This window comes from Schistosoma mansoni, chromosome 7 (genome assembly GCF_000237925.1).
Source record: "Schistosoma mansoni strain Puerto Rico chromosome 7, complete genome".
Taxonomy (NCBI): Eukaryota; Metazoa; Platyhelminthes; class Trematoda; order Strigeidida; family Schistosomatidae; genus Schistosoma; species Schistosoma mansoni.
Window position 1 is genome coordinate 3,794,098 of NC_031501.1, and position 27,993 is coordinate 3,822,090.

At 35.6% G+C, this 27,993-nt stretch overlaps 1 protein-coding gene and 2 non-coding genes across 3 annotated transcripts in view; 1 reads left to right on the top strand and 2 right to left on the bottom strand.

The window, feature by feature from the left end:
- Positions 1-781: 781 nt before the first annotated feature.
- Smp_165760 (hypothetical protein) overlaps positions 782-27,993 on the bottom strand; it is a gene marked incomplete at both ends in the record, with an annotated part of 45,575 nt that continues 18,363 nt past the window's right edge. Inside the window, 12 exons of the mRNA XM_018798639.1 lie at positions 782-865; positions 5,009-5,125; positions 8,416-8,610; positions 10,746-10,873; positions 13,971-14,117; positions 17,012-17,132; positions 18,221-18,412; positions 20,653-21,135; positions 22,423-22,598; positions 23,440-23,599; positions 25,987-26,113; positions 27,749-27,849. Coding sequence (XP_018653561.1) covers positions 782-865; positions 5,009-5,125; positions 8,416-8,610; positions 10,746-10,873; positions 13,971-14,117; positions 17,012-17,132; positions 18,221-18,412; positions 20,653-21,135; positions 22,423-22,598; positions 23,440-23,599; positions 25,987-26,113; positions 27,749-27,849 — 2,031 coding nt within the window. The remainder of the gene's footprint in view (positions 866-5,008; positions 5,126-8,415; positions 8,611-10,745; positions 10,874-13,970; positions 14,118-17,011; positions 17,133-18,220; positions 18,413-20,652; positions 21,136-22,422; positions 22,599-23,439; positions 23,600-25,986; positions 26,114-27,748; positions 27,850-27,993) is intronic.
- Positions 10,510-10,584, bottom strand: Smp_tRNA_01707_Pseudo_TTG.1.1. The gene has a single exon. It is a non-coding gene (tRNA).
- On the top strand, positions 11,559-11,629 carry Smp_tRNA_01107_Pseudo_TTA.1.1. The gene has a single exon. It is a non-coding gene (tRNA).

A 27,993-nucleotide genomic window follows, 5' to 3' on the forward strand; every position in this document is an offset into this window, starting at 1 on the left:
ATCCTGAGCAATACTTTCCAGTTAACATTCATCCTTTTACATATCTGCTTCTATTTCCCAGCGTAATGTGTTCTTTGGACTTTTTCTTTTCCACTTCCCTTCAGGACTCGAAGTTGAGGCTTGCCTTATGATACAATCTAGTGATTTCCTTAATCTATCTCTAATCCATTTCCAACATCTTTTCCTAATTTCCTTTTCATTTGGAAGCTGGTTTGCCCTCTCTCACAGAAAGCTGTTTTGCTAATGTTTAATATACTCATCATATATTTATCACTTATACTAATATTGTCAGTGTCTATTGTCATTAGATAAATAATTGAATAGTGATAACAAAATGTCCGGGTTTTTATTATTTTTATACAAAAAAAATGATTCTATTCAATTAAACTTGACTTTAATTAATAAACAGAATAATACAATTTTATAGATAAATGAAATCCCCCCTCTCTCTCTCAATTAATTAATTAATTAAAAATTCCAAAAAAAAATTAGAAAAAAAACAAAAAAATAATTACGATATTAAGGGTAGATAAATAATGTTGTATCTAATATATCGAATTTTTTTATTTCCATAAGCATTGTCTATTATAAAGTTACATAATTCATTGTGTGTGTGTGTGTACGTGCGTGTGCATGTGTGAATGTGTTTGTGTGTGTGTATGCATATAGATATCTGTATATCATTTCTTGTATATCAATAATTCTAGTAATCAGCTGATATTGTTATTTAATTCGAACTGTTTTCTTCGTCTTCTTCTTGTTGTTCCTGGGTTTTTTTTATTCATTCATTGTTGCTATGATGTTTTTGTTCTATAGAATTTTCAATAATTTGACCAAGAATTTGTTCCATTTCTTTAATCACTGACTAAATTAATGTAGATTGAATGAAAACAAAAGAGAAGAAAATGGAATTTAAATGAATTAGAATGAATTTAATTGTTGTCAAGCGAAAATAACCGAAATACACTTAATGAATAAAACTTTTGATAATGAATGAGTTTAAAGTATTTTGGCTTCATATCTATCTGTTTTATTAGTTAAACTCAATAGTCAGTTTTAGTTATTTGTTTGAACACATAAATATTGGTACAAGAAGGCACCGAATACATATGCGCCGAACAAATCTCATTTGATTTGTGTGAGGGCTGTGATACTGCTCAGGTGTTCAAACTGAAGCAGGTGGTTTTCTTAAGGGGACACAACCAGAGTCTTTGACTTAAAGGTCTGATACACAAGACAGTGGATCATCGTGAGGAGATGCAGTCACATGGTAGCCGGTGACAAACGATTGATTCATACGCCATCTGTTCTCTCAAGATACTGGAGTCCATGTGCAACATTGGTTTGGAATCAGGGTTTTCCAACTCCCCTGGGTGGATCCTCCGTGTCCATCAATCTGGTTAGAGCGCCAGACATTCGCTTTCGTCCTCGCAATTCCGTAAACAATACCCTCGCCACGAGAAGGCAGTGAGTAGGACTTCCTTGACAGAGGCTACATACGCGTAACCATGTGAGAGTATTTCGAGAGAGAGAGAGAGGGCTAAGTTCATTGACCTTAATTGATAATAGGAAAATTTAAGAAAAGCTAACTGATGAATTTCAAGCAAAACGAAACCTATATACTCTATACTTGATAGATTATTTACCTGAAAATTACTTATACCAGTCATATTCGGAGTTGACACTTCTTTGTGAAGAATTTTCAAAGTACTTCCAAATTTTTTTAATGCCTCTTCAAGACTCTCTGAAATCGAACTAATAATTATGTTCATTAAAAATAGAGATTGATTTACTATGAAATGAAATAATTAAATTCAAGCGCTTATTTAGAGATAAATTATTAGTATGAGTGGCTGAATTCCACAGGTTACATCATAGGGTGACCTTAAGTTAGCCAACTACTAAAAACCAGGAAGAACTGGATAACTGTTTTTTCCCCTGTATATTACATCACAGGGTGAATCCACGAACCACATGGTGATCGATCCCAGGACCTTCAGTTCTTAACAGTTAGTGTTTAACCTCTGGACCTCTGAGTCAGCATCTAACTGTACACATATTTAACTTCAATCAGTCCACGATACTAAATGACTATCTTCCATTGCCTATAGTGAATAACTGTTATTCGCTACTTTCATTATGCACAGCGATTTTACACAATGCATATTAATAGTTCACAAAAGAATGGATGATTGAACTTCAACTATGTGAGCATCGTTGAAGTCGGATTGGTGGAGGGATTTAAGCAAACTGACTCATCAATTCATAGAATGTGGAGGTGGGAACTTATGCCATATGATACAGTGGGGCAATCATAAATCTCCTAATGGAAAGTGTATATTATTCTCCGAAAGATACTACATATATATGAGTGCTTATGTATATGGTTTGGTTTGGCGCATTAGACATTCTTCTTTGCTTTTAGTTTTCTCATTCAGTAGCGGGTAGGAGGCCTGCATATAAGAAGTCTTATGTGTCAGTATCAGACTCAGACACTGTCGTCATAACACTATGGATGTTTACTCAAAATCCACTGACCATTGAACTAAACCATTTTGGTAGATTCAGATTTCAGGATAATTTTAATTTGTAAGTGGGACTGTTTAATGTCATGAATCAAAAACGATTGAGATGGTACAAATGTATTAACTCTTTACCGTGCTCATTCCATTCTTCCTACTCTTCAATTTCATCTATTCTTTTTTCAATAATATAATTAACACATCAAAAAGTCGCTGTACTTGATTTTGTTTTCACTTCTGCTTGTTAATCCCTCACCATCTCATAGGGATAATATGAAGCATAACAAGTCAAAAACGTATATGTCCATGTTAGGCTTGAACTAACTGACAATATAAGAATTGGAAACTTTATTGTACATGTTAATAACTGTCATCTTGTGATATCAACCGTGAAATCAGTAGAAAACTGTGAGTATTGAACAGTTTTTAGTAATAGGTGTCATTCCTCAACAGTGTACATTCATGACTCGACATGAGATTTAATCCATAAACTCTAGGTATTGTAAAAACATAATAATAGTGGACTATTGAACAACAATTCAGTGGTTGGGATATTTACGACTGCTGCATATTTGTATGAGATTAAGTGAAGCTCACTGCTTAGGACGAAACTGGGGTACAGCGCAGTGCTTTGTGATTGGTCAGCAACCCTCTAGTTAGCACTAAAAATGATTTTAAAAGAAGGACGCTCAGTATTATACATGAAATTTTTACAAAACCCCTTTATTAGAATACGGGGATCCTCTGAGGAGATTGCGGAGTTTTGATAGTTTTAAACCACGAAGTGATCCTAGCTAGACCACTATGAGAAGTCTGGAAGAACTGGATGGCTGTTATGTCCTAGTTTGATACTGTTCAGAAGTGTTCATCCACAACACTGCGCCAAGAAATAGAACCTACGAACTCCGATTTCGCCTGAAAACGTTTAACCTAGTAGACTTGAATCGACAGAAGTTAAACAATAACAATATTGGATAGTAGTCCAATGGTCTAGAGTTTAAACGTTTCCAAGCGAATCGATTTCTTGATTCAGGATCGTGAATGAGCACTTCTGAGTAGTCCCAAACTAAGACGTAAGAGCCATCCAGTTCTTTCAGGCTTTTAATAGTAGTCTATCTAATATCAGTTTCTGATCTAAAACTAAGAAAACTACTTTACTTACTGACCAATTTTTTCCGTTTGTTTAAGAGTGTAGAATATCAAAGAAAATTATATTCATTGAATAACTCACTCTTAAAACGAACTGATATGGAGAATAAATTGCAAATCACTTACACCAATGCTAAACGATCTCGTCGATAACTATCCATTGGTGAGAATAATATTCCTTGTCGATCCTAATTAATAAATAAATTTAATGTTTAGAAAGGATATGTATATATTAGATTGTTTAACATACTTTACAATTTAAAACATTTCAGCAGGTAGTGTACGTTAAGCCTTTGATGAAATAAAAATTGAGTCACCTGATTTCCCTAGCCATAGATTGATAGGTGTTCGGAAGTAGCGTAGTGAACGAGAACACAAACAGAATCTCTTAGTAAAATCTGAGAACCATACAGTAACTACTTCGTTTGCAAAATGTCAACCAATTGTTTCAAACTTGACTGTTCCCTTTGTAAATATCAGTTAATCGTCTCAGATTTCATTGTTTTTTCTTTTCAACACCAAGCATTCTTTGTTCTTATTCTCTTTTCTTTGATCTTCTTAACCTTCTTCCTCCAGGCATTTCACTTTCGAGCGATGATACTACTTATATCTGTCGACATCAGTAGCACACACTACAGTAGTAAACAGATAACCCTGTTTAACCTATATTTCAGCGAGGTGAACCCGAACTCTTAAACTAACAGATGCCCATTTCATACAATTTCATAACCTGAGTTACTTAAACAGAGACTAATCTTAGGTAGGATAGTGATATTTACACTGATTAATCATTTCTATCTAAGCCTTTAACATTGGACGTGTCCTATCAACCAAGCTCTACTTTGCTTTTGGAATTCCCCCCCAGCAACAAAATCTTGTCTCATCAATGAGTATATATTTTCCGATTGATTTAACAGAAATGTTTGTAGCGGTAAATAATTCCCCAAAATCAATAGCTTTGTAAATGTTCGACATTGGATGCTGACCACATTAGTTTAAGTGGACTTATTTAGCTGAAGGCGCTCGGTCATGCATCCGTATCAGATCACGTTACAGCACGGCGTGGGAAACATCTACGATTATTAGCCAGATTAGATCAATCGTTTCTTGAGATATTGATAAGGCATCAAATATATCTTCCAACCTCTTTGCATCTGACTTCTGATTTTAACTGGGTGGGCGCAATTCGATTATAGAAGGTGTTACTAGTAAAGAGTTGTCAGACTACAATCCTTATAGTATCTTCAGTGGTGATCCCGACGTAAATGAGAACTTCAAAATATCATCCATAGATACAAAATGATTGATAATTGATCAATTCAATATATTTAACTTACTTTTAAATTATAACCAATATAATTAGCTTTACATATTTTAAAAAATACTGAATATTGTATCATAGATAAATTAGAATGATGTAAACGTGTACTAACAACAGCGTAACGTTTGAACTTCTATTCGAAAAAGAAACAAAAACATGTTAATAGAAAGAAACAGAAAACATAAATATGATCTAAATACGTTTAATATGATCTCATTATAAATTAGGATCAATTAATGTCAAAAGTATAGTATATCAATACATGAACTGTTGATCTGAACTATGGTGTTTTTGAAAGCCATCATGATAATTATGATCAGTCGTTGAAAATGTTACATGACATGGTTAAAAATCGATCACAGTAGAACAGATTTACTTATTTTTTATCTTACCTTATGTTTAGAAGGGGGTTTTGTGGAGATTTTAGTGATTTTATATAGTTGAAATCATGAGTCAATTGAATCTAGATCATCATGGAAAACTTGGAAGCAATGGACGACCGTTTCGTCCTATTGTGGGACACCTCAACCAAGTCTGTTGTGAGTTATCAACTAACTGAAGAGAATGGTGGACGATTGCTCAACTTTGTGGATTGGTTGAACCTAGACATTAATACCGTTGGATGTCGACCAGATCAGTGGTCTGGTGGTTAAGTGCTCGCGCGCGAGACTGGTAGGTCCTGGGTTCGAATCTCGTGACGTGAGACCGTGGATGCTCACTGCTGAGAAGTCCCACAATAGGACGAAATGGTCATCCAGTGCTTCCAGGTTTTCCATGGTGGTGTAGCTCCAATTGACTCATAATTCCAACTTACCTTATGCATTGAGTTATAGTATTCCTTTATACATTATACCTTTTAGGAGTATATTCTCACTGTTTATTCTTTCTTATTATCATTTCTTCTAGATTCTTTCGATTGGTAGTTAATTTGAGCTGAATTGTTTATTTATGAGGTTTCCACGAGACATCGCATTGAAGTGCATGCTGATATGTTCCAGAAAATAAGAACTTCATAACTAAACCATCAAGCTCAAAGAGCACAACATTCCAAACATGGTATGGGTTAAGTGATAACTATGCTAACCTTTACATTGATTATAACTGACTAAAATGTTATTTTGAAACCAAAACACTAACGCTCAATTTTTGTTTCTGTTCAGCGTATTTTTAGCGAGTTAGTTTTCTACGGGATAGGGTCCCAAACCTTATGCCCAACCCTCCTCCTTTACCCAGGCTGGGACCGACAGTAACTCTAGAAGAGCTATAGGCGGAGTTTCACACTCAATAGACCACCTAAATTTTTAGACATTCCAATATTGGCCAAACGATTTTTCAAGTTTTTCTTAATCCATAACTTCTATTTTCAGATTCTATAATCGATAGAATCCAGGAGAAAAAAACAAACAAACTAAACATCCTATCATGTTATATACTGATACTTAGAAATATAATTAAATACTAAATTCACTTAGTGTTACTTGTTTGAATCTTCCCATCGATTTGTTAGGACTGCAACTGGTCAGTCTCTAATTGGCATATGTGCATACTGTGAGTATTGCCTCGATATAGCTTTAATTCACTGGCATTATAAGCAAAGATGGATAGTGGCTAGCAGTGGAACACAACTAACACTAAGTGAATTTAAACTTTACCCCATTGCACAACCAAGTGGCTATCAAGACTCAGTAGCTTGGTGGATAACACGATGGCATTTAAAGTGGAAGTTACTGGGTTCGAGTCCCAGAGTGAACATCAACTCTGAGATGCAGGTACATCCAGCTGACGAGTCCCATGTGGGACGAAACTCGCGTCCTGGATTCCACTGCCAGCCACCATCCATCTTTGCTTATAACTAAATACTAATTTTTTTTCCTAGTAACAATCCTTGAAACCGCATGCCAACTAAATTTGTCAGTAAATACTTCCGGAAATTATTGAAATAAAAATAACATTTTGACATGAATTACTTGGGGGGGGGAGGAAAGAAGTAGTTATCCACAAATAGTACAAAATATACATTTTGATTTATTAATTTATGTATTTCATGAAGGTGAATGAAAAACAGTAACCATAGTAATCAAAATTAGTTTTATTTTTTATTTTTATAATTATAAAAATAGAACTGTCATTATTATTCCTATTATTATTGTAAGCAAAGATGGATTAAGGGTATATCGAGGCAATACGCACAGTATGCACATGTGCCAATTACAGACTGACTAGTTGCAGTCCTAAACATCAATAGGAAGATTCAAACAAACATTAACAAGTGAATTTATTATTATTATTATTATTATTATTATTATTATTATTATGTTAATTAATCAATCCATCGAAACGTGATCCCTACAGATATTAGTTATTCTGATTTTATTTTTAGTGAATAAAATGAAAAGTGGTAATTTCAAATACAATCTGTAAGCTACAATAAAAAGTACAATATGATGGGAGGAGATTGAAGCACTGAACGGCCGTTTCGTCCTGCTATGGGACTCCTTATCAGTGCGCATTTACGATTTCACACTTTGGACTCAAACCCAGGACTGTCGGTCTCGACGTTGGATGGAGGCTCAGTGGCCTAGAGGTTAAACATTCGCACGCGAGACCAAAGGCTTAGGATTTGAGTCCCATGTATGGGATCGTGAATGAGCACTGATAAGGAGCTTCATACTAGGACGAAACGGCAGCCCACTGCTTCAAGGTTTTCAATGATGGTCTAACATTCATTCATTCATGATATCAATTTAAACTCAATGATCTCCGTAACCTTATACTGATAATGTTAAGTGTATCAAGTACTCAGTTCTATCTCTGCAAATTGTATAGAACAGGAGAATCGACATTGTTTCCAAAGCTTTAATCTAAAATAAGCCTTACTCTGTCAACATTATATTTTATGGATAAAATTTTCTTTAAATAAATCGTTGTTTTACGAAATTCAGTTTCGTACACATTTCAATAGTGTGATTAGATGCTTCGATAGACTTGACAGTATGGTTTATAATACTAATTATTAGTAAGTAGCTTTGTACACCTTTTGTATTGTAACGATTAGTATCTACATATTGGGTTCACATAACAGAAGCTGTAATTGGTGTTCTGGACTCAATTGGAAGGGCTAGGCGGACAAGGAACCAATAAGGACACTAGACTGTTCATACCAGTGGAACTTTCATTGATTTGTTACAGTGTTAAGATTAGGCAAGTCGTATTTCAATTGGTGGATACATCACGTGGTAAAAAGAAGAGCATAAAATCATAACAAAATCTTGACCAACAACATGTTTCAGTCAACATCATTCACGTCCCACAATAGGACGAAACGGCCGTCAAGTGCTTCCAGATTTTCCACGGTGGTCTAGCTTCAATTGACTCATGATCTAAACTATATAAAATGACTAAATAAAAGAAATCCTAACTTACATCTTTTTGTATTTCTTGTGATTTATTTATCATTTTCTCTAATAATATTGTTGGTGGTTTAGCTATAATTTGATGTTCACCAGTTGATTGATTAATTTCAAATGTTGTATTTGTAGCAAATAAAACTAATTGTGTCATAGCTAATAAATCTGTATAACCTGGTTTGATATCCGTAATCCATAATATTTGTTCATTCTATTAATAGTAGTAAATAAAAGGACAATAAATATAGATAACTAAACTATGAATTATGGTAAGCAGAGATGAAGACTAACCAGTTGCAGTCCTAACACATCGATGGGAAGATTCAAACAAACAATACTAAATGAATTTAAACTATGAATTAGTTGATGTAATTTAATGGAATAACAGAATGATAAGTATTTTGTGAATATGTGTATTCAGTCAACATTATCCGGAACTTATACGATGGACTAGAGTGCAAAGTTGTGCATGGAGGACAGTTGACAGATGCATTTCCAGTAAGGACTGGAGTCAGACAAGGCTGTCTACTCTCCCCCTTCCTCTTTCTTCTGATGACTGACCAGATTATGAAGACTTCGACATGTGAGGGGAAGCACGGAATACAATGGATATCTCAGAACTAATTAGACAATTTGGACTTTGCAGATGACCTAGCCCTCCTATCTCATACATACAAACAAATACAGACGAAGACAGCAAGTGTAGCAGCAATCTCTGCATCAATAGGCCTCAACATACACAAAGGAAAAAGCAAGATGCTCAAATATAACACGGAGAACACCAACCCAATCACACTTGATGGAGAAACTCTGAAAGAGGTGGAAACATTCACGTACCTGGTCAGCTGTATCATTGATAAACAAGGAGGATCGGATGCAGATGTAAAGGCGAGAATTAGCAAAGCAAGTACAGAATTTCTACAACTGAAGAAAATATGGAACTGAAAACAACTCTCAACTAACTTCAAAGTGAGAATCTTCAATGCGAACGTCAAGACAGTCCTATGGTATGGAGCTGAAACGTGGGGAACTTTTACTAGGATCATCAAGAAGGTACAAGTATTTATAAACAGTTGTCTACGCAAAGTACTCAACATCTACTGGCCGGATACCATCAACAACAGCCTACTGTGGGAGAGGAGAAACCAGCTTCCATCTGAAGAGGAAATTAGGAATAGACGTTGGAAGTGGATAGGACATACATTAAGGAAATCACCAATGTGCATTACAAGGCAATCCCTAACATGGAATCCAGAAGGTAAACGGAAAATTGGAAGGCCAAATAACACATTACGCCGGGAGATTGAAGCAGACATGAAAAGGATGAATGTTAACTGGAGGGAACTGGAAAGGATTGCCCAGGACAGAGTTGGATGGAGAATGCTAGTTTGCGGCCTATGCTACTCTACGAGGAGTAACAGGCGTAAGTAAGTAAGTAACATCTAAGTTTGGAACTTCTTGGTAGACTGTACTCAAACAAAACTATGTATAATAATAAAATGATAGAGAAGCATGTTCCTTAGAATTTCCAAGTATCATTGTATGTACTACACCTTCAAACTAACGAATTCAAAATTTTTGTGATCTATAATAGCCAGGAATCTTACTGGGAATAGATAGAATAGTGATCAGTTAATTAAATACTATTCTAGTTTTTATGGTAAATAGAAAAATACCAAAAATAGGATTTATCAGTGAAAAATGATCCATGAAGTTCAACCTTGTTAGGTGCGATGAAAGTACCGACCAACGACAATGGAAGATAGTCGCGTAATATCATGAATTGACTGAAGTTATACTTATACACCAAGTGATTCCGGCTCAGCAGTTTAGAAGTTAAGCTTTCATGCGCCAGACTGAAGCTCCCAGTATCGATTCGTGATAACGTGGTCATATATCCTCATTGGTGGGGAGCCTAATACTGGGACGAAACAACCATCCAATCCTTTCAGGTGTTCAAAAGTTGTGTAAATTAGATCGGTTCGTAATTTCAATTAAAAAAAAAAACATTTTAAGCAAAGATGGATAGTGGCTAGCAGTGGAATCCAGGATGCGCGTTTCGTCCTGTTTGAGACTCATCAGCTGGATGTACCTGCATCTCAGATTTGATGTTCACTCTGGGACTCGAACCCAGTACCTTTCGCTTCAAACGTCATCGCGTTATCCACTCAGCTACTGAGTCCACTATTCATCTTTGGATATATCGAAGCAATACGCATTGTATGCACATATGCCAGTAAGAGACTGACCAGATGCAGTCTTAACACATCAATGGGTAGATTCAAATAAACAATACCAAATGATTTAAAAAAAGCATTTTGTCCAGGTTTTACTAAGATTACTTACTTTTTCTGGATGTATAAATGTTAAAAAATCAATGTTGACATAACCAACAACTCCTTTATTGGCCATTAGTGAACCCAATCCCATACTAAGATTATTTACCCATAATGGTGTTACTGACGACATCGGTACTATAAACACAATCGAAATGATTAAATTTTGGTTTAAAAACTTTCTTACTAATTAATATTTTAGTAGTGTGATGCTTAAACGACAAATAATCCTCAAAGGTAAGAAGCAATAACCATAAATACATCATTTGACTGCGTAGTGTTTGTTAAACAATGAGATTTATTTCGAGATGTTCGATATTTTGAGATTAAATTTTATTTATAATGAGAAAATTTATCTTTTCTAAAGTGTTGGATTGTAATTTGTCAAGGAATTACTTAATGAACGAAGTAGTCTCTGGTAAGTTAATAAATAAATATAATACAAATCTTTCAGGTTAATTGATCGAATTAAAACATCCACTGAACATATTGTCAAACCAGTAAAGAGGTGAGAATAGGATATTTAGTTTGAATAAATCCAAATCTTTTACTGAGAAGATAATTTCCCAGGACTATTAATGGTATAACATACAGATTGCACGAGTGATATGTAATCAGTTGATATTCGTAGATGACAACATTATCTCATCAAATCTAACGTTACTCATTATGTTCTTTGACATGATGAACAAATGTAATTATGCTTAGTATTGTTTGTTTGAAACTGACCAATTGCAGTCCTAAAACATCAATGGGAAGATTCAAACAAACAATACTAAGTGTATTTCAACTTCACCTCATTGCACAAGATAGTGGCTATCAGGACTCAGTGGCCGAGTGGATAACGCGATGGCGTTTAAAGCGAACGGTACTGGGTTCGAGTCCCACAGTGCACATCAACTGTGAGATTCAGATACATCCAGCTGATGTAGGACGAAACGTGCGTCCTGGATTCCACTGCTAGCCACTATCAATCTTGCTTATAAATGTAGATATGGTTCCTGTAGTCTATATACCATTCAAATATATCAACTTAGCTGAACCAATAGCAAATCATTTTTTGTAATAGTTCAAATTATTTGAAAGAGGTAAATATATAATCAGTTTATAATGTAAATATCACTATGTTCATTTTACATTTCTGAATGGGATCCGAAAAAAGTCAAATGATCAAGTAATTAAAAGTATCTCGAAACAGGTAAATAAGTGGAACTATTTAAGTTTTTTCTTCTATATTCCACCAATGAAGTTAACATCGACGAAACGAAAATTTTCCAGGTATTATTTCGTATTGTATATCAACAAGACTGAAGTTGAATGAAATGTTAAAAAAATGATTGACTAACTATGATGCTATCAGAATGGGGATTTGTGGAGATTGTGGTAATTTTAATAGTTGATTTCATGAGTCAATCTAAGCCAGATCACCATTGAGAACCTGGACGTAATGGACGGCCATTTTGTCCTAGTATGGGACTACTTAGAAGTGAGCACCCACAATCCTACACGCTGGACTTGAAACGTGCGTGAACGCTCAACCTCTATGCCACTGAGCAAGCATCCAACGGTATTAGTGTCTAACTCCAATAGATCCATGATTTTGAGCAACCTTTCATTCATTATCCAGGTTTTCAATGGTAGTCTAGATTAGATCGACTCATGAATCCAACTATTAACTATGATATGTCTATTTAATAGGTAAAATATTTATTCTCCATCTCACTCACTGTTTAGATATTGTCTTACCAGACTAAGCAATAAAACTTACATTGATTGATCCATGAGTAGTGAATAATATCATGTTTATGTAGTCTGTTTAGTGCAGACTGAATTCCACCAATCAATTTGCAATTCGGTTACCAGTTAAATTAACTCTACATCACGTGCAACATCTTTCAATGTTAGGTGGTCAGGATCGGGATTCTACAACTACTATTGGTTTACTGAAGTTTGAAGATTAGGCTTATTGATAAAAGTCAGCTAATATGAAATCTAAATCCAGGGTTTCCTGTCGATTACTTCTAACCACATTATATCATAACAAATCGGAGGGTATAATAAATACGATGATATTCGTCTGTTCAGTAAATCTAGTCACTAGTCGATAGTGAAATGAAATTTTTCTCGAGAATTTCTCCAATCAATTTGTAACACAATAGTTTAAGATATGATAAAACGTAGTTAAAACAGAAAAATTTTCCCTACTTGTCCAAAGAATACTTAATAGCAGCCTGCTTGACCATCTGGCTTACCTGTTCCTGTCATCTAGATATTTCAACAACTTATCTAATTTTGTTTATTCCAGTACATCATTGTGGTTATTAATCGCAGGTGTGTTTCTGAAAAGTGTACAACCTTTCGTTGTAAAAGTTACAAAAGGCCTAATCAGAGATATCGTGGTTGCTGACAATATACAGCGAAAAGAATGTACATTATTTAGATGTCGATTGATTAGACTACTAACATCTAACTGACGATCACCCGATATTTATCATCAGGATCGACGAAGAAGTAAGCAACGGAAACTTGTTGAAATGCATTGTGTTGAGAATTCTATATTCTACCAAAAATATAATATTGAATAAAGCTAATAATAATAATAATCAATAAATAAGATATTATTACAGAGCTGCTTAAATATTAATTAAACTCTTGTAGAGAAAGTCAGTGTTCATATGAAATGGTTGTTAAGTAAAAGTCAATGTCCAATTGTTTTTTTTTCTTTCACGTACCTGCTGATAGAATCCTATTCAACAGGTTTCCACTGTAACTCTTACTAGATTAAGTTACTAGATGTCACAGTGTACGAAGACATCCTATTACTTAGTTATAGTGAGAAATTCATTTCATATTCTTTATTATTCCTACCCAAATCATTTGTATTGGTTGTAATGAATCTTTTCGTTGATGTTATGGACTGTAGTTGATTGGTTACCATTCATAACATCAAGGGGGGATTCAAACAATCAATACAAGTAAATGGAAATCAATACCCGTTGCACTAAGTAACTAAAACTAAAGTTACTGGATTGAAATGTCAGTATGAAAAATCCACACTGAAGTGCAGTTTCATCCACTTGACGAATCCCAAAATAGGATGAAATATGTTTTCCAGGTTCATTTACTACCATATTTCATCTCCGTTTAAAATATTTTGAACATAAAACTTTATACCTCTACTTATTATGCAAGTCCCCTTTTATATAAATACCAGAAAACAAAAAAGAGAACTTACTTGTTTCTCCCCATGTATAAAATTTATCCTCTGAATGTAATTGATCACCACTAGCTACTATACGAACTGTTTTATTCGGAAGTATTGCAATAACAACAGAGAGATTTGTCCATTCATCAATTGGTGGACATGCTTCAATAACACCACCTAGTTTATTTAAAGAATATTATAGAGAATTATATAAATGAACAAAGAATAGTATTTTTATTTAATTCTCATCAGTTGCTACATAGTAATACATCGAAATTAATAGGAGATCTTCATAGTTTAAATAATGAAATAATCATAGGTAGACCACCAATAAAGACTAGGAAGCACTGGACATGTGTTCTGTTCTAGTAGGTGAATCCCTGATAGTGCGTATTCCCTACTCTACAAATGGGAATTAAATGGAGAATCTTTGGTTCTGAGCACGAATGTTTAATATATAGATCACTGAGATGGCATCCAATTGTCTACACGTCTAACTTTAATCAGTATGCGACATTGTACGACTACCTTCCATTGCCTGTGGTAGATAAATTCTTCACACATTATATGGTTGAACTCCCCTGATCATCTTGAAGCCAGTCAGTAGTGAGTACATGAATACTATTAGTATAGAGTGGGATCGTAGATTTGCACTGTTGTATAAAAACAGACATCTGATTGATAAGCATCCTGTTTGTTTATTGACTAAATATTTGAACAAATGACTAAGTAAGTTGTACTTTAAACGAGCACCACTTCAACTCACTTTAACCTTGGTGTACTCTATATTTAATGAATGAACAATTAGCGAAAGATGCAGTTTTTTTATTGGCATATTCGGTAAAAGAATGTTACACTGACAATCTTGATGAAGTTATCAGCCAATTAGCCCCCAAATGCCCTGGTACGGCCGAGAGTGGAGAGTCCACTCTCCCTCTCAAAATGCTCTCACATGGCCACGCATATATAGCCTCTGCCAGGGAAGTCCTACTCACTCCCTTCTCGCACCACGGGTGTTGTTTACGAAATTAAGAGGACGAAAAGCGAATGTCCAGCATGAGCTTTAACCGGGTTGGTGGACACCGCGAGTCCACCTAGGGGAGTTGGAAAACCCTGATTTCAAACCAATGGTCCACATGGGCTCCAGTATCCTGAGTGAACAAATGGCGTATGAACCAATTGTTGATCACCGACTACCATGGGACTGCATCTCCTCACGATGCTCCACTGTCTTGTGGACCAGACATTTAGGTCAAAGGCTCGGGGTGTGGCCCCCTAAGAAAACTACCTGCTTCAGTGTGGGCATCTGGGAAGTATCACAGCCCTCACACAAATCAAATGAGGTTTGTGCGGCGCATATATATCTGGTGCCCCTTTGTACCAATATTTATGTGTTTAAATAAGATAAAAAATAACCAATTAAGAAACAGTGTTTAGTGATAAAATAATTAGCAATAAAAATACAGTTCAGTAATCCTTTTGACATGAATAATTAGCCTTTACATGTTCAATTATTCTTCATATTAAAGGAACAACGTTAAGTCTACTCATGAGAAGCTGGGACTAATGTTGTGAGTTAGAGTTATTTTAATGTCTAGTACTATATCAAGACCACATGGGTTATTCTAGCTTCCTGACAGACCGACTTATTTATTGATCTTGATTCACATTTTGACCTTGTTAATAAGCCACTTAGAAGCCTCGTCTGTTTTTATATGAGCTTATGTGTGTACCTTGCTTATCCAACTCATCACATATCTGTAGCTTATTTTTGTCTGACTTTAAATATCGCTTTATCAAAATGAATGGGCTTACTCGCCTTTTCCGCTTCGCTTTGCTTCCTCCTCTTCTCTTTCTCTACTTAGTTTCACTGATTGTCCGTCCCGATCAACGAGTTTACGAAATACACCTATTTAAAATTCATTCTCGTATTTGAATTACTTTACTCTGCTATCCTCTAACGTGAATTAACTAGGTAATTATGTACGAGGGTAGCTGAGATGTATATTTTGATAACATCATCATACAATCAAATTCAAGTCGGATTAACGGGCCAATAAATTATAACACTGAAGGGATCTTGTCATTAGCTGACATCAGTAATAATGTAAAAACGTTTAGGGTTAAGTACTAGAAATTAGGATAGAGTTATGTGTTGGGATTCGAGGTTTAGGGTTAGGGTTTTCATCACGAACTGGCATCACCTATAATACAGAAACATTCAGTACCTATATGAATGAATGTATTTCAAGCAAATATCTAAGAGTTAGTGTCTGGTTAGTTTGTTTAGGGTTAGGATTTAGTGTCAGTGTCGATTTCCCTGTTATGTACAATCTACAAAGATAGAATTGAGCATTAAGCATGTTTGACATGATAATTTTTACTCTATTGTGGCAAAACATAGTTTTCCACAATCATTTTAGACGTTTTAAACAGTATACTCCCCGTTATACGTGGTATTTAAATTTCATCCAAAACCCTGACCATCAGGTTATCAATTCTGATTGTTTGGTCCTTGTCAATATACGTCTGACGTTATCTTTTACTTAGCTTTCATATGGTGCTATCCTAATTCTGATTAGTCCTGTCAAGGCCATCAGTATAGTATTCTTCTACCGCATATTTGTCATTAATTGTTTATTCGTTTGTCCCGTTACTTCATGGTATGTTTACTTTTTTCTTCTTTAATTCACTATTCTTATACTTCTTACAATAATTTACTGTAGTGAGTTTACATGACCGTGACATACTGAATTCCGTTCTAATCCAGTTCATTACTGTTTTGCCTTGGTCTCTACCTAGTTGTCAGACTGCAAGTTTAATACTACTCCAGGACCTTCCTTTCCCTGTGTTTATACATCGATGAGTATTGGTCGAAAACAAACGAAATGATTAATTCGGTATCAATAACTCCACCTGTAGCCCCTCCGGGGGCTACTGCCGGTCCCAAGCCTGGATAAAGGAGGAGGGTTGGGCATGGGATTAGTGACCTCATCCCATCGAAAACTTACTCGCTAAAAAAAGCGCTAACCAGAGAAAAATTCAGTATCAATAAATTTTGATTCACTTACCATGTTTTAAGAAAGCTTCTATAAAACTTGTTGAATCTGTATAAAAACCATTGGGAAATAATTTCAAATGTCTTTGAAGTAATTGGGGAACTTCTGATAATATTTTCACATAAGTAGTTTCCTAAGTTTAAACAAAATATAGAATAATGATAAAGATGAAATGATCAGAAGGACTTTTGTGGAGATTTCAGTATTTTCATAGTTGAAATCATGAGTCATTTGAAGCTAGACCACCATGGAAAACTTGGAAGGACTGCTTGACGGCCGTTTCATCCTATTATGGGACACCTCAGCATTGCGCATCCACGATGAAGTGAAGAAATATGAAAGACAATCTTTGAAAACTGTTTTGTGGGGAGATTTAGTCTATGTAATTTTTGTATTCAAAGATTTCATTCGGCTTATTAACTGTTGTTATACCATTTTCTGTCACCAAATATATTACAAGCTAGTTACTCAAATTTTGTACTCTAAATGTTTTAGCTAGATATATGTTGATATGGTCACTTAATCAGGAGTAGTCAAGTGAAGTGGTCAATGAATGGCAATCAGAAGTGTCCTGAAGGACAAATTCATATCACTGCCTTAGAAATGGATATATATATATATATATATATATATATACAATCATTCCCTAGTACCTGGTGTCTAACCTCACTATTACTTACCTGGTGAACCCATCAGATGCGAGCAATATTTCTAAGACATCTGTGGTTAAACACCAGTAACTTACGAGTATCTTCTACTTTTAATGGCCATGTTTCGCAGCCGTAAAGTAGAACAGAGCGAACTGCTGAGCAGCATACCCGTCCCTTAATTGATAGACAGATATCTCGTCTTCGCCATAGGTGACGTAAGTTGGCAAAAGCCAAAAGAGCTTTTTGAATCCGTACTGAGATTTCGTCAGACACCGACCCATTAGGGCCGATCAGACTCAAGATAAGTGAAGTTGTCGATGTGTTCGGCTACTTCACCCATTATCCTTAGTTCGGGTGTTGTCGCAGGCCAGTTCTGGAGTAAAAACTTACATTTAGAGGGAGGAGAAACGCATTCCAAATATCCTGGCATTGTTATTCAGTTCTAACAGAAGACTCTGCATCTTGTCAGCGTCTTCACCAAACAGGACTATATGTATTACAATACAAACAATATGAGATGGAATTTCTGTTTATCATAAGATACATTATCATCTAACAATACATAACATACCTGAGCCCATTTCTTATTCCATCTAACTGCACCATGCCATTGTCTTTGTTCTAATGCCCATTTAAATGATTGAAGATTATCAATCGATATATAAGCTGTAGCACGTTTATCAATATTATTATGATCAATTTTTAATAACCAATTTTTAATTGGTAAATTTTCTGTAAATAGTGATGCTAATGTTTCATATAACTTTAGAAGAAAATTTTAAAAAAAAATTCAGTAGTTACTAAGGATAGTCAAATAACAGTGTTTAGGGTATATATATATATATGATGAAAGCGTGAGTCAATTGAAGCTAGACCACCATGGAAAACCTGGAAGCATTGCTTGAAGACCGTTTCGTCCTATTATGGGACTCCTCAGCAGTGCGCATCCACGACGGCCGTCTAGTGCTTCCAGGTTTTCCATGGTAGTGTAGCTTCAATTGACTCACGCTTTCAACTATAAAAATACTAAATCTTCACAAAACCCCTTCTGATAAAAAGGTTTAAATATTGATATGATTATAAAATGGGTTAGTATTGAAGATATTCAATTACTGCATTTCTACCCTATGAATCAGTTGAAGTCGAATCACCACTGAAAAACTTGAAGTGCTGAATGGCAGTGTCATAATAGTATAAGACTACTTGGCAGCACAAATCCATGATCTCGAATGAGGAAATCGAATCCAGGATCTCGGGTCTGTAGTGACCTACTTTTCTCGACGGGAACGCGATTGGTGTAATGGAAACAATTATTATTATAGCCAATTGTACCAGTGATTGTTTTACCATATTCGTTGTTGTTTAACTGTATCAAAGTCACTTTCTCGTTCTGCTGTCCATCTTGTTGGTTCGAACTTCCTTACGCTCTGCCCTTATTGCATGTACTCGTTGGCACGTCTCGGTATTCTTTCGATATCACGAGATAGACAATAAATATACTTTATCTGGACCAGTTACAGCCTTCTGGTTTGCGATTTATCAAAGGAACCAAGTCGAGTTTGAGCGCGTAATCTTACTGTAGTGGTGATCATAGTCAAACGAGACTCGACGCCATCTACAGGTCTATGAACGTTTAAGATATAACCGCTACCACTACATCATGAACAATAGTAAGCTTATTGAATATCTTGTTATCCCTGTCGCTGTAATTGAGAAAATTAATCCACTGTGTAAAAAAGGGGTGTGTCTGACTGAACGTAAGTTTGCACCTCAATTTTTGTCTATCCTTCAATTGATCGTAGACACAGACAGTCAATAATTAACACTTGTAAATTACACAGATATTTTGACGTTTGACTCTCTCAAACACACAAACACAAACTCATTGCCTAACGTGTTTGCCTTTCTCGTGATTGTGGATTTTATTGATTACTAACAATACACTAACTCAACAACTAGTGTTCTAGCTTTTGAATACTCTCGAGTAAACTCATAATACTACTAGGGGAATTGGTTTGGTAAAATACTCAGTTAACGAGACACAATATATTGAAGTCAAATGGAGAGATGAGCCACAGTTAGAACACGCATCATTTCTCGTAAAAGTTTACCACATATTCTCTAGTCACATTGTTAAGATTGAATCCTATGCAAACCAAAGGACGAAATGACAAAAAACGAAAAACCGAACATCATCTACGAAATAAATTGTTCCAATTATGAAAAACACTACAGAGGACAAAATGGACTCCACCTTCATCTTCGCTTGTACGAAAATCAATTAGTGGTCAAATGGCATGACACATCCTCGTTTATATCAATGCATGTGGACAACTGTGGCCATATTCGACTGGGAAAAGCTGAGATCTTTAAGGAAGGGAATACCAAAAGCACTAGGGAAATATTTAGGAACTTGGCACTCAGGTCATTCACTAACAACTACATCGAAATCAATCCAATCTATCAACCAATCAGAAAAATCATGGACATATTTAGGACCAGGAGTCAAATCAATGAGAATGTTAAATCTGTTTTACATTCTCTGTACTTATTCATTTCCCTTTGACTCTTTTGCGTATTGTTTTATACTACTTATTTGTTCCTCAGTTATCCCCAGTCCATTAATTACTGTTCCTCCTATTCACAGCCACATTTGGCCAAATCTTATACAAATGTTATTTTCTATTTTATAGTATGATATGGTCTGTTTGATTGGTATATAAACCCAGTATGTTTGAGAATAATGATTTATATTGCAGAGGCTGTTATTGATGTTCTGGACTTAACTAGCTGGGCTAGAGGCAGATAGCAGGACTGATAAGTACTCAAGACTGCTCATAACGCTTTTGTGTATCATTACTCTCATCGCTAACTCACAGTTCTCTGATTAGCGAAGATCAGCACATTCATATATCAAACAGGGCACGCACGAACTCAATCGATATAACATATATCAATATGAAAGTTATCAATGAAATGATATACATATATATTTCTTCTTACATGATCCATTGTGTATATATCAAAATCTCCTGGTGGTTGTTCAATTGGCCAATAATTTTGTCCTATTACAACCTTATCTAGATCTTTTTTTTTAAATTTACCAAAACCTTCAACTAATTTATTAGTTCGTGTATCTTCAATAACTTTACGTCGACTAGTTATAACTGAAGTGAATAAAGCTGAAGCTTTAGATATATTTTGTTGTTTTAAATCAGTTGAAATATCACGTTCAGATAATGTATCAAGGAATTGTTTTACTAAACGTCTTGTAGTTGATTGAAGTGTAAATAATGAATTAATAGATGGTATTGAACACCATACTGGTATTTCTAAACAATTTGCAACATAAAATATATCATCATGTTGACCAAATCCTGGAATTAATATAGCTGGACGTCCAGCAATAAAACGACGTATATGTTTTAATGCTCTTGGACTATATTTAAGTAAAGATGCTAAACACATTGGAGATGGAGCATTTGACTATTTAAAAAGAATAAAAAACCGAGAAAAAATTGGTCATGTTGTATAATACAGAACTTAACAACTGCACATTTTATAAGTAAACAAAGTACCGATTTCAAAATGTATATCCCTTTACATTCGAATGTCATAGACATCTGTTAAATGTACTTCATGGAATATAACCATATTAAAACGATGGGGGAGATTTTTATTAATTGTGTCCATAATTAAATTGACCGATGATGTTTTAGTTTAAACATCGACCAATTAAACTCAAGCTGACCTTGATAAGGTCATCGTTTAGTTAGTCACCAATCAATAAAAAGTGTACTTTTCTTAGAACTATGAGTGTTTCTTGTAGTTATTCAATTATTTCCGATTCCCATGACAGTTCGGTATGTGTATTTTATTATCCTTTTGTAGACTGAATATGTTTACTCTACATTTACAGGAATTATGGTAATTTGTAATTCAAAAAAGAGCCCCCTAATGCCCTGATACTGCCGAAAGTGGGGAAGGCCCGCCCTCTCTCTCTCTCGAAATGCTCTCACATGGTCACGCGTATACAGCCACTCCGAGGGAAGTCCTACTCACTGCCTTCTCGCACCACGGGTGTTGTTTACGAAATTGAGAGGACGAAAAGCGAATGTCCGGCGTTTAAACCGGGTTGGTGGACACGGCGCTTCCGTCTAGGAGAGTTGGAAAACCCTGATTCCAAACCAATGGTCCACATGGGCTCCCGTATCCTGAGGGAACAAATGGCGTATGAACCAATTGTTGGTCACCGACTACCATGGGACTGCATCTCCTCACGATGCTCCATTGACTTGTGAGTCAGACAAAATTCTAAAACGCGACACAATAATATCCACAAAAACCCCTTCTGATAATAATAAATATATGCTCACTAGTGACTGACTTCAAGAGGTATTTCCTGGAGTTCTAATGAGAGGCAGTGACCAGTGGAGTTCAACCGGGTCTGTTGTGAGATATCAACTCACTGAAGACAATGGTGGACGGTTGCTCAATTTCGTCGATTGGCTGAAGTTAGACATTAACACCGTTGGATGCCGGTCGGCTCAGTGGTCTAGAGGTTAAGTGCTCGCGAGTGAAATTGATAGGTCCTGGGTTGGAATCTCGCGAGGCGTGGTTGTGGATGCGCGCTGCTGAGGAGTCCCGCAATAGGACGAAACGGCCGTCCAGTGCTTCCAGGTATTCCATGGTGGTCTAGCTTCAATTGATTCATGATCTCAACTATTAAAATTACAATGAAAATGAATTGGTAATAATTATGCAATAACTTACATGGAAATATTTAATTGCTTCTGGTACAATTATTCTATATCGTGAACTAATTGAACACTGATTTTCAGCTTGACCAGTTTCAATCGCTGTAGTTAAACCTAACAATTTATTATAATATTCGAGAAGGTCATCAGATATTGGTGCACGTGTCACTAGGACAACATCTGTATTTGGATCTAAAGAATGAGAAATAGAAAAAGATTCACGTGAGATATCGTAATATATGTATACAGAACAGATAATTTTCAGTAAAGTTGTCACAATATCTATTATTGTCCATAAATTCCAGTTCATTATCCATATACCCACTACTCGATTTTGAATAACAACACTTTCGGTTGTGAATATATTTGTTTGTATGGAATGATGTGGTCTTGTGCTTAATGTATATGTTCATGCGAGTTTCGCAGTCTAAACAATACAAGTTGTACAAAGTAAATGATTGGCTCTTCTGATGTTCTGGACAGCTGTTTCATTGTAGTATAGGGCTTCGCAGCAGTACACATTCACGAACCCAATGGGACTGAACCCATGACTTTCAGGTCTCATGTATGAACGCTTAACCTCTAGACCACTGTCCTGAAATCCAGTGGTTAACTCATCTAGCTTCAATCAACTTGCGACATTGTTGAACTATCTCTCATTGTCTTCAATGGGTAACCGTTTGGACTCCACTAATCACGGATTCTCACCTAGACAGCTACCCACCGAATAAAATGAAAGATGATTAGGCACAGCCACAAATTGATTGTAGCTAAATATATATACTATCGGAAGTCAGCTCTGTGGTCTATAAATTAACTATTCAACATAAGACCTGAAAGTCTTGGTTTCAGTCTACAGTGGGTTCGTGAATTCACACTTCTGAGGAGTCCCATACTAAAACGTAACGGATACTGAGTGTTTTTTTGGTTTTCAATGAATGTCTAACTTAGGTCGATTCATGATACCAACAAGAATTCAACATATTTTTATTAAAAAGGTATTGTGATTTAGAATTAATTGTAATAAACTTACTACGAATTTCACAAATTCTTGCAATTTGTCGACTCTCCATATATTCCAATTCTTCAATACTGCCTAATTGTTGTCTAATTGATTCCGAATAGCTTGCAGACGGTAAGTGTACAATGACATGATTGTTTTGTTCAAAACGTTCCCAATTATTTCCAAGTTCCTTGAAAAAAAATTGGACAATTAATCATTTAACTTTAAGGAATTTTACAGGAATTCGTCCTGTGCTTCCAGGTTTTCCATGGTGGTCTAGCTTCAATTGATTCATAATTTCAACTTTGCAGGAATTGTTTTAACTTGCAAGCTTTATTCTCTTTGTATTGATATCAGTTAGGGTACCCCTGAAATTCGGGGAGTATTGAAAAGTTGTTTTATTTCGTTCATGGGACTTTTTGATAACGCATACACTCAATTTATAGTATAGCTTTTACGCCTGTTACCCCTCGTGGAGGAGCATATGCCGCCCACCAGTTCTGGTTGGCGTTTTTCAGCGAGTTAGTTTTCTACGGGATGGGATAGCTAACCTCATACCCAACACTCCTCCTTTACCCGTGCTTGGTACCGGCAGTAACTCTACAAGAGTTACAGGCGGAGTGACGATAATTTCACTCTTAGCTTATCTGAAACTCATTTTATTCTTCTCACTATAACATCTTAAAGTAAGCCGCTTGTGGTCAAACAATTAGAGTTTAATTCAAGGAATTTTGTGGATATTGGTTTAATTTTCAGATTATATTCATTACAGATGTCCAACGCGAATACGTCTCATATTAGAACGAAAAAGGTGTTCAAAGCTCCCTAGTTTTCACTGGCACCTCAAATGAGATCAATCTATGATGAATACAACCTAACTATTAAATAATGTCAGAAGAGGTTTTGTGGATATTATATTAATTTTAATAGTTGAGATCATGAGTCAATTGAAGCTAGACTACCATGGAAAACCTGAAATATTAGTAAATTTCTATTCAATCTGTTATGTCAGGTTCGTAGAGCCTTGTACTTCTTCAAATAAATTTAGTATTTTGGACAATAAAATTAATTTGTATCCACTATACGACAAGTTAGTTCGGATATGTTGATATATAGTTTGGGTGATCTTGTTGTTAACATTTTGACTGAAATTTGACCAACCTTAGTAATAATGTACTCATTAATAACTAGCTTCAATACGACATGGATAGGGGCTAGCAGTGTAATCCAGGACGCGCGTTTCGTCCTATTTGGGACTCGTCAGCTGGATATACCTGCATCTCGGAGTTGATGTCCGCTCTGGGATTCGAACCCAGTACTTTTCGCTTCAAACGCCATCGTGTTATCCATTCAGCTACTGAGTCCTGTGACTTAAGGCTATATCGAGGCAATACGCACAGTATGCACATATGCCAATAAGAGATGGATCAATTGTAGCCCTAAACATCAATGGGAAGATTCAAGCAAACAATACCAAAGGAATTCAGCTTCAATACGGTTTTCCTAACATTTCAATATAATCTTGTTATTTAAAAAGTTTACTAAGTCAGTCAATGTCGGATTATGTCCAAGCTAAACCGTGAATTCGTTGAATTTGGGAATATTAAACTCGTGAAAACCAATTCAGTGATCATTCCAGTAATAAGACATAAAAATTAATGATTTGATCAGATGTAAGGTTGTTGGTACATAATCCCAGTGAGCCAGATACTAAGATGTGAGAATTATTTAGTGTGTTTTTAACGAATAAATACAGACGAAGACAACAAATATAGCAGCAGCCTCTGCATCAGTAGGCCTCAACATACACAAAGGAAAAAGCAAGATGCTCAAATACAACACGGAGAACACCAACCCAATCACACTTGATGACGAAATTCTGGAAGAGGTGGAAACATTCACGTACCTGGTCAGCTGCATCATTGATAAACAAGGATGATCGAATGAAGATGTAAAGGTGAGGATTGGCAAAGCAAGGACAGCATTCCTCAAACTGAAGAAAATATGGAACTCAAAACAACTCTCAACTAACTTCAAAGTGAGAATCTTCAATACGAATGTCAAGATAGTCCTACTGTACAGAGCTGAAACATGGAGATCTACTAAAACCATCATCAAGAAGGTACAAGTATTTATAAACAGTTGTCTACGCAAAGTACTCAACATTCACTGGCCGGATACCATCAACAACAGCCTACTGTGGGAGAGGAGAAACCAGCTTCCATCTGAAGAGGAAATTAGGAATAGACGTTGGAAGTGGATAGGACATACAATAAGGAAATCACCAATGTGCATTACAAGGCAATCCCTAACTTGGAATCCAGAAGGTAAACGGAAAATTGGAAGGCCAAATAACACATTACGCCGGGAGATTGAGTCAGACATGAAAAGGATGAATGTTAACTGGAGGGAACTGGAAAGGATTGCCCAGGACAGGGTTGGATGGAGAATGCTGGTGTGTGGCCTATGCTCCTCCACGAGGGGTAACAGGCGTAAGAGAGAAGAGAGAGGCTTTTTAATTGAATTTTAGTTTGTAATGAAAACTATATTCAAAAAATTACGAAAAGACTCTTTCACCTTTAACTTTTTCTGTGATATTTCTGTACAATATTTTCTTGTATTTGATAATCTTTCTCTTAATTTTTTCATTTTTTTATAACGTATCCATGAAGTTGATATGATGGCAGCTGCTCCACGAAGACGTCTGTCATTAAACAATACAGGTAATAATGACAATGATAAATAAAGATGATAAAAATCCACTTTTGAGAAAAAAACTATTATCAATCATAGTTGGAAGCATGAGTCAATTGAAGCTAGACCACGAAGAAAAACCTGGAAGCACTGGTCATCCGTTTCATGTTGGTATGGGACTCCTCAGCAGTGCACATCCACGATCTCGCCTTGCGAGATTCGAACCCATGACCTACCAGTCTCGCGCCAGTATATATTTATTGCACCATTATGTTGGATAAAATATATTTCGGTGAATTATAATTTTAGAAAATTGGACTTGCTTTGTTATTCACCCTTGTCACTATATATTCATTCAGTGTGAAGATTTGAATTATCTTAGATTATCATTGAACTTGATTATCTATTGAATTAACAAATTTCAGCGATTAACAAGTGGATAGATTGAAGTTAGATGGATCCCGGCTCAATGGTCTAGAGGTTGAGCGTTCGCACGGGAGACCAGAGGCCCTGGATTCGAGTCCCGCATACGGGATCGTGGACGCGCACTGCTGAAGAGTCCCATACTAGCATGAAATGGATGACCAGTGCTTCCAGGTTTTCAATAGTGGTCTAGCTTACATAGACTCATGAATTCTACTATTAAAATTACTACAATCTCCAGAGCCCCCATTCTGATCAGAATAAAAAGTACCAAGATTTGGAGGAAAATATTAGAATGAATACATGTGCATTGGTGTTGTCAACTTTGAAACATATTATCAAGGGTTTCTTGTTGAAATTTATGTTTATCCCACGATTTACTTATTTAATACAAGTTCAAATTACTCCAAGGTTCATTACCTCTTCAATTAATGTAAATAGTAATACAGTCGCTATTTAGACTCTTGATAATGACTAACCAGGGACTTGTTAGATCTCTAGAATTCTTCTACACTTGAGTCCCTAACGGTAGAAGAAAGAAGCAAAATAAAAACAGAAGCTTCACTTTAGAGTTAATTGATGTACAAAAAGCAAGGGATTTTATACTTTTGTGGGTAACGCTGACATTCCGAAAGCTTTTGAAAGTATACTAAATTTAGTCAACAGAAAATACATAACTATCTAATCAGAGTCTAAAACATAATCCGTTGTTTGTCAAGGAGTTTCTAGGACGTTTCCACTAAATAATGACTGGAGGAGATGTTTTCCACCCTTTCTCCTAACTTCTTGAGACTTTTACTAGGAATCCTCGAGGGCTCACAACAGGTAGCTATATTCATCAACTATTTCATTTCATATGTTTAAATTAATCGTATGAAAATAAATCTCAGACTTATTTAGTAAAACGTGGATTGTGTCTATCAGTGAAACAACATGTGACTAAACTGCTATACGGAAGCAATCCACATAGGAATTACATCAGTCAATGTAGACTTAATTAAAATTCAATCAAGAATATCAACAACTGAAGAAATCAAAACTTTACTGATGATATGAACTGGTATATTACATTTGAAAATGTCTAAATCCAGATGATAGAAAAACTTCAGTACACGTTAGGGTTACCAGCATCTAAATGGTAACAAATGGGTTAAAAAAGTACATGAAATGGTGTAATTCATATTGTTGCTTAGTACAGGAAACAAGCTAAATAAACACTAACTTTTGTTCAGCATACTGCTTTTGTGCTCGATAACGCCGAAATGTAGATTGAATTTTTATTGCAGCTCTTGTAGGACCTTGTCGTCCTCTAAATGAAGAACCCTAGAATGAAAATAAAAACTGTAAGTTAGTTAGTTCGAAGAAATCAGTTTTAGTAAAGTTAGACTATGGTACTATTTCTGACTGACTTACTGACTGTCTGAATATACACCTACATCCTAACATTGATATCCATTCTGAGACTCG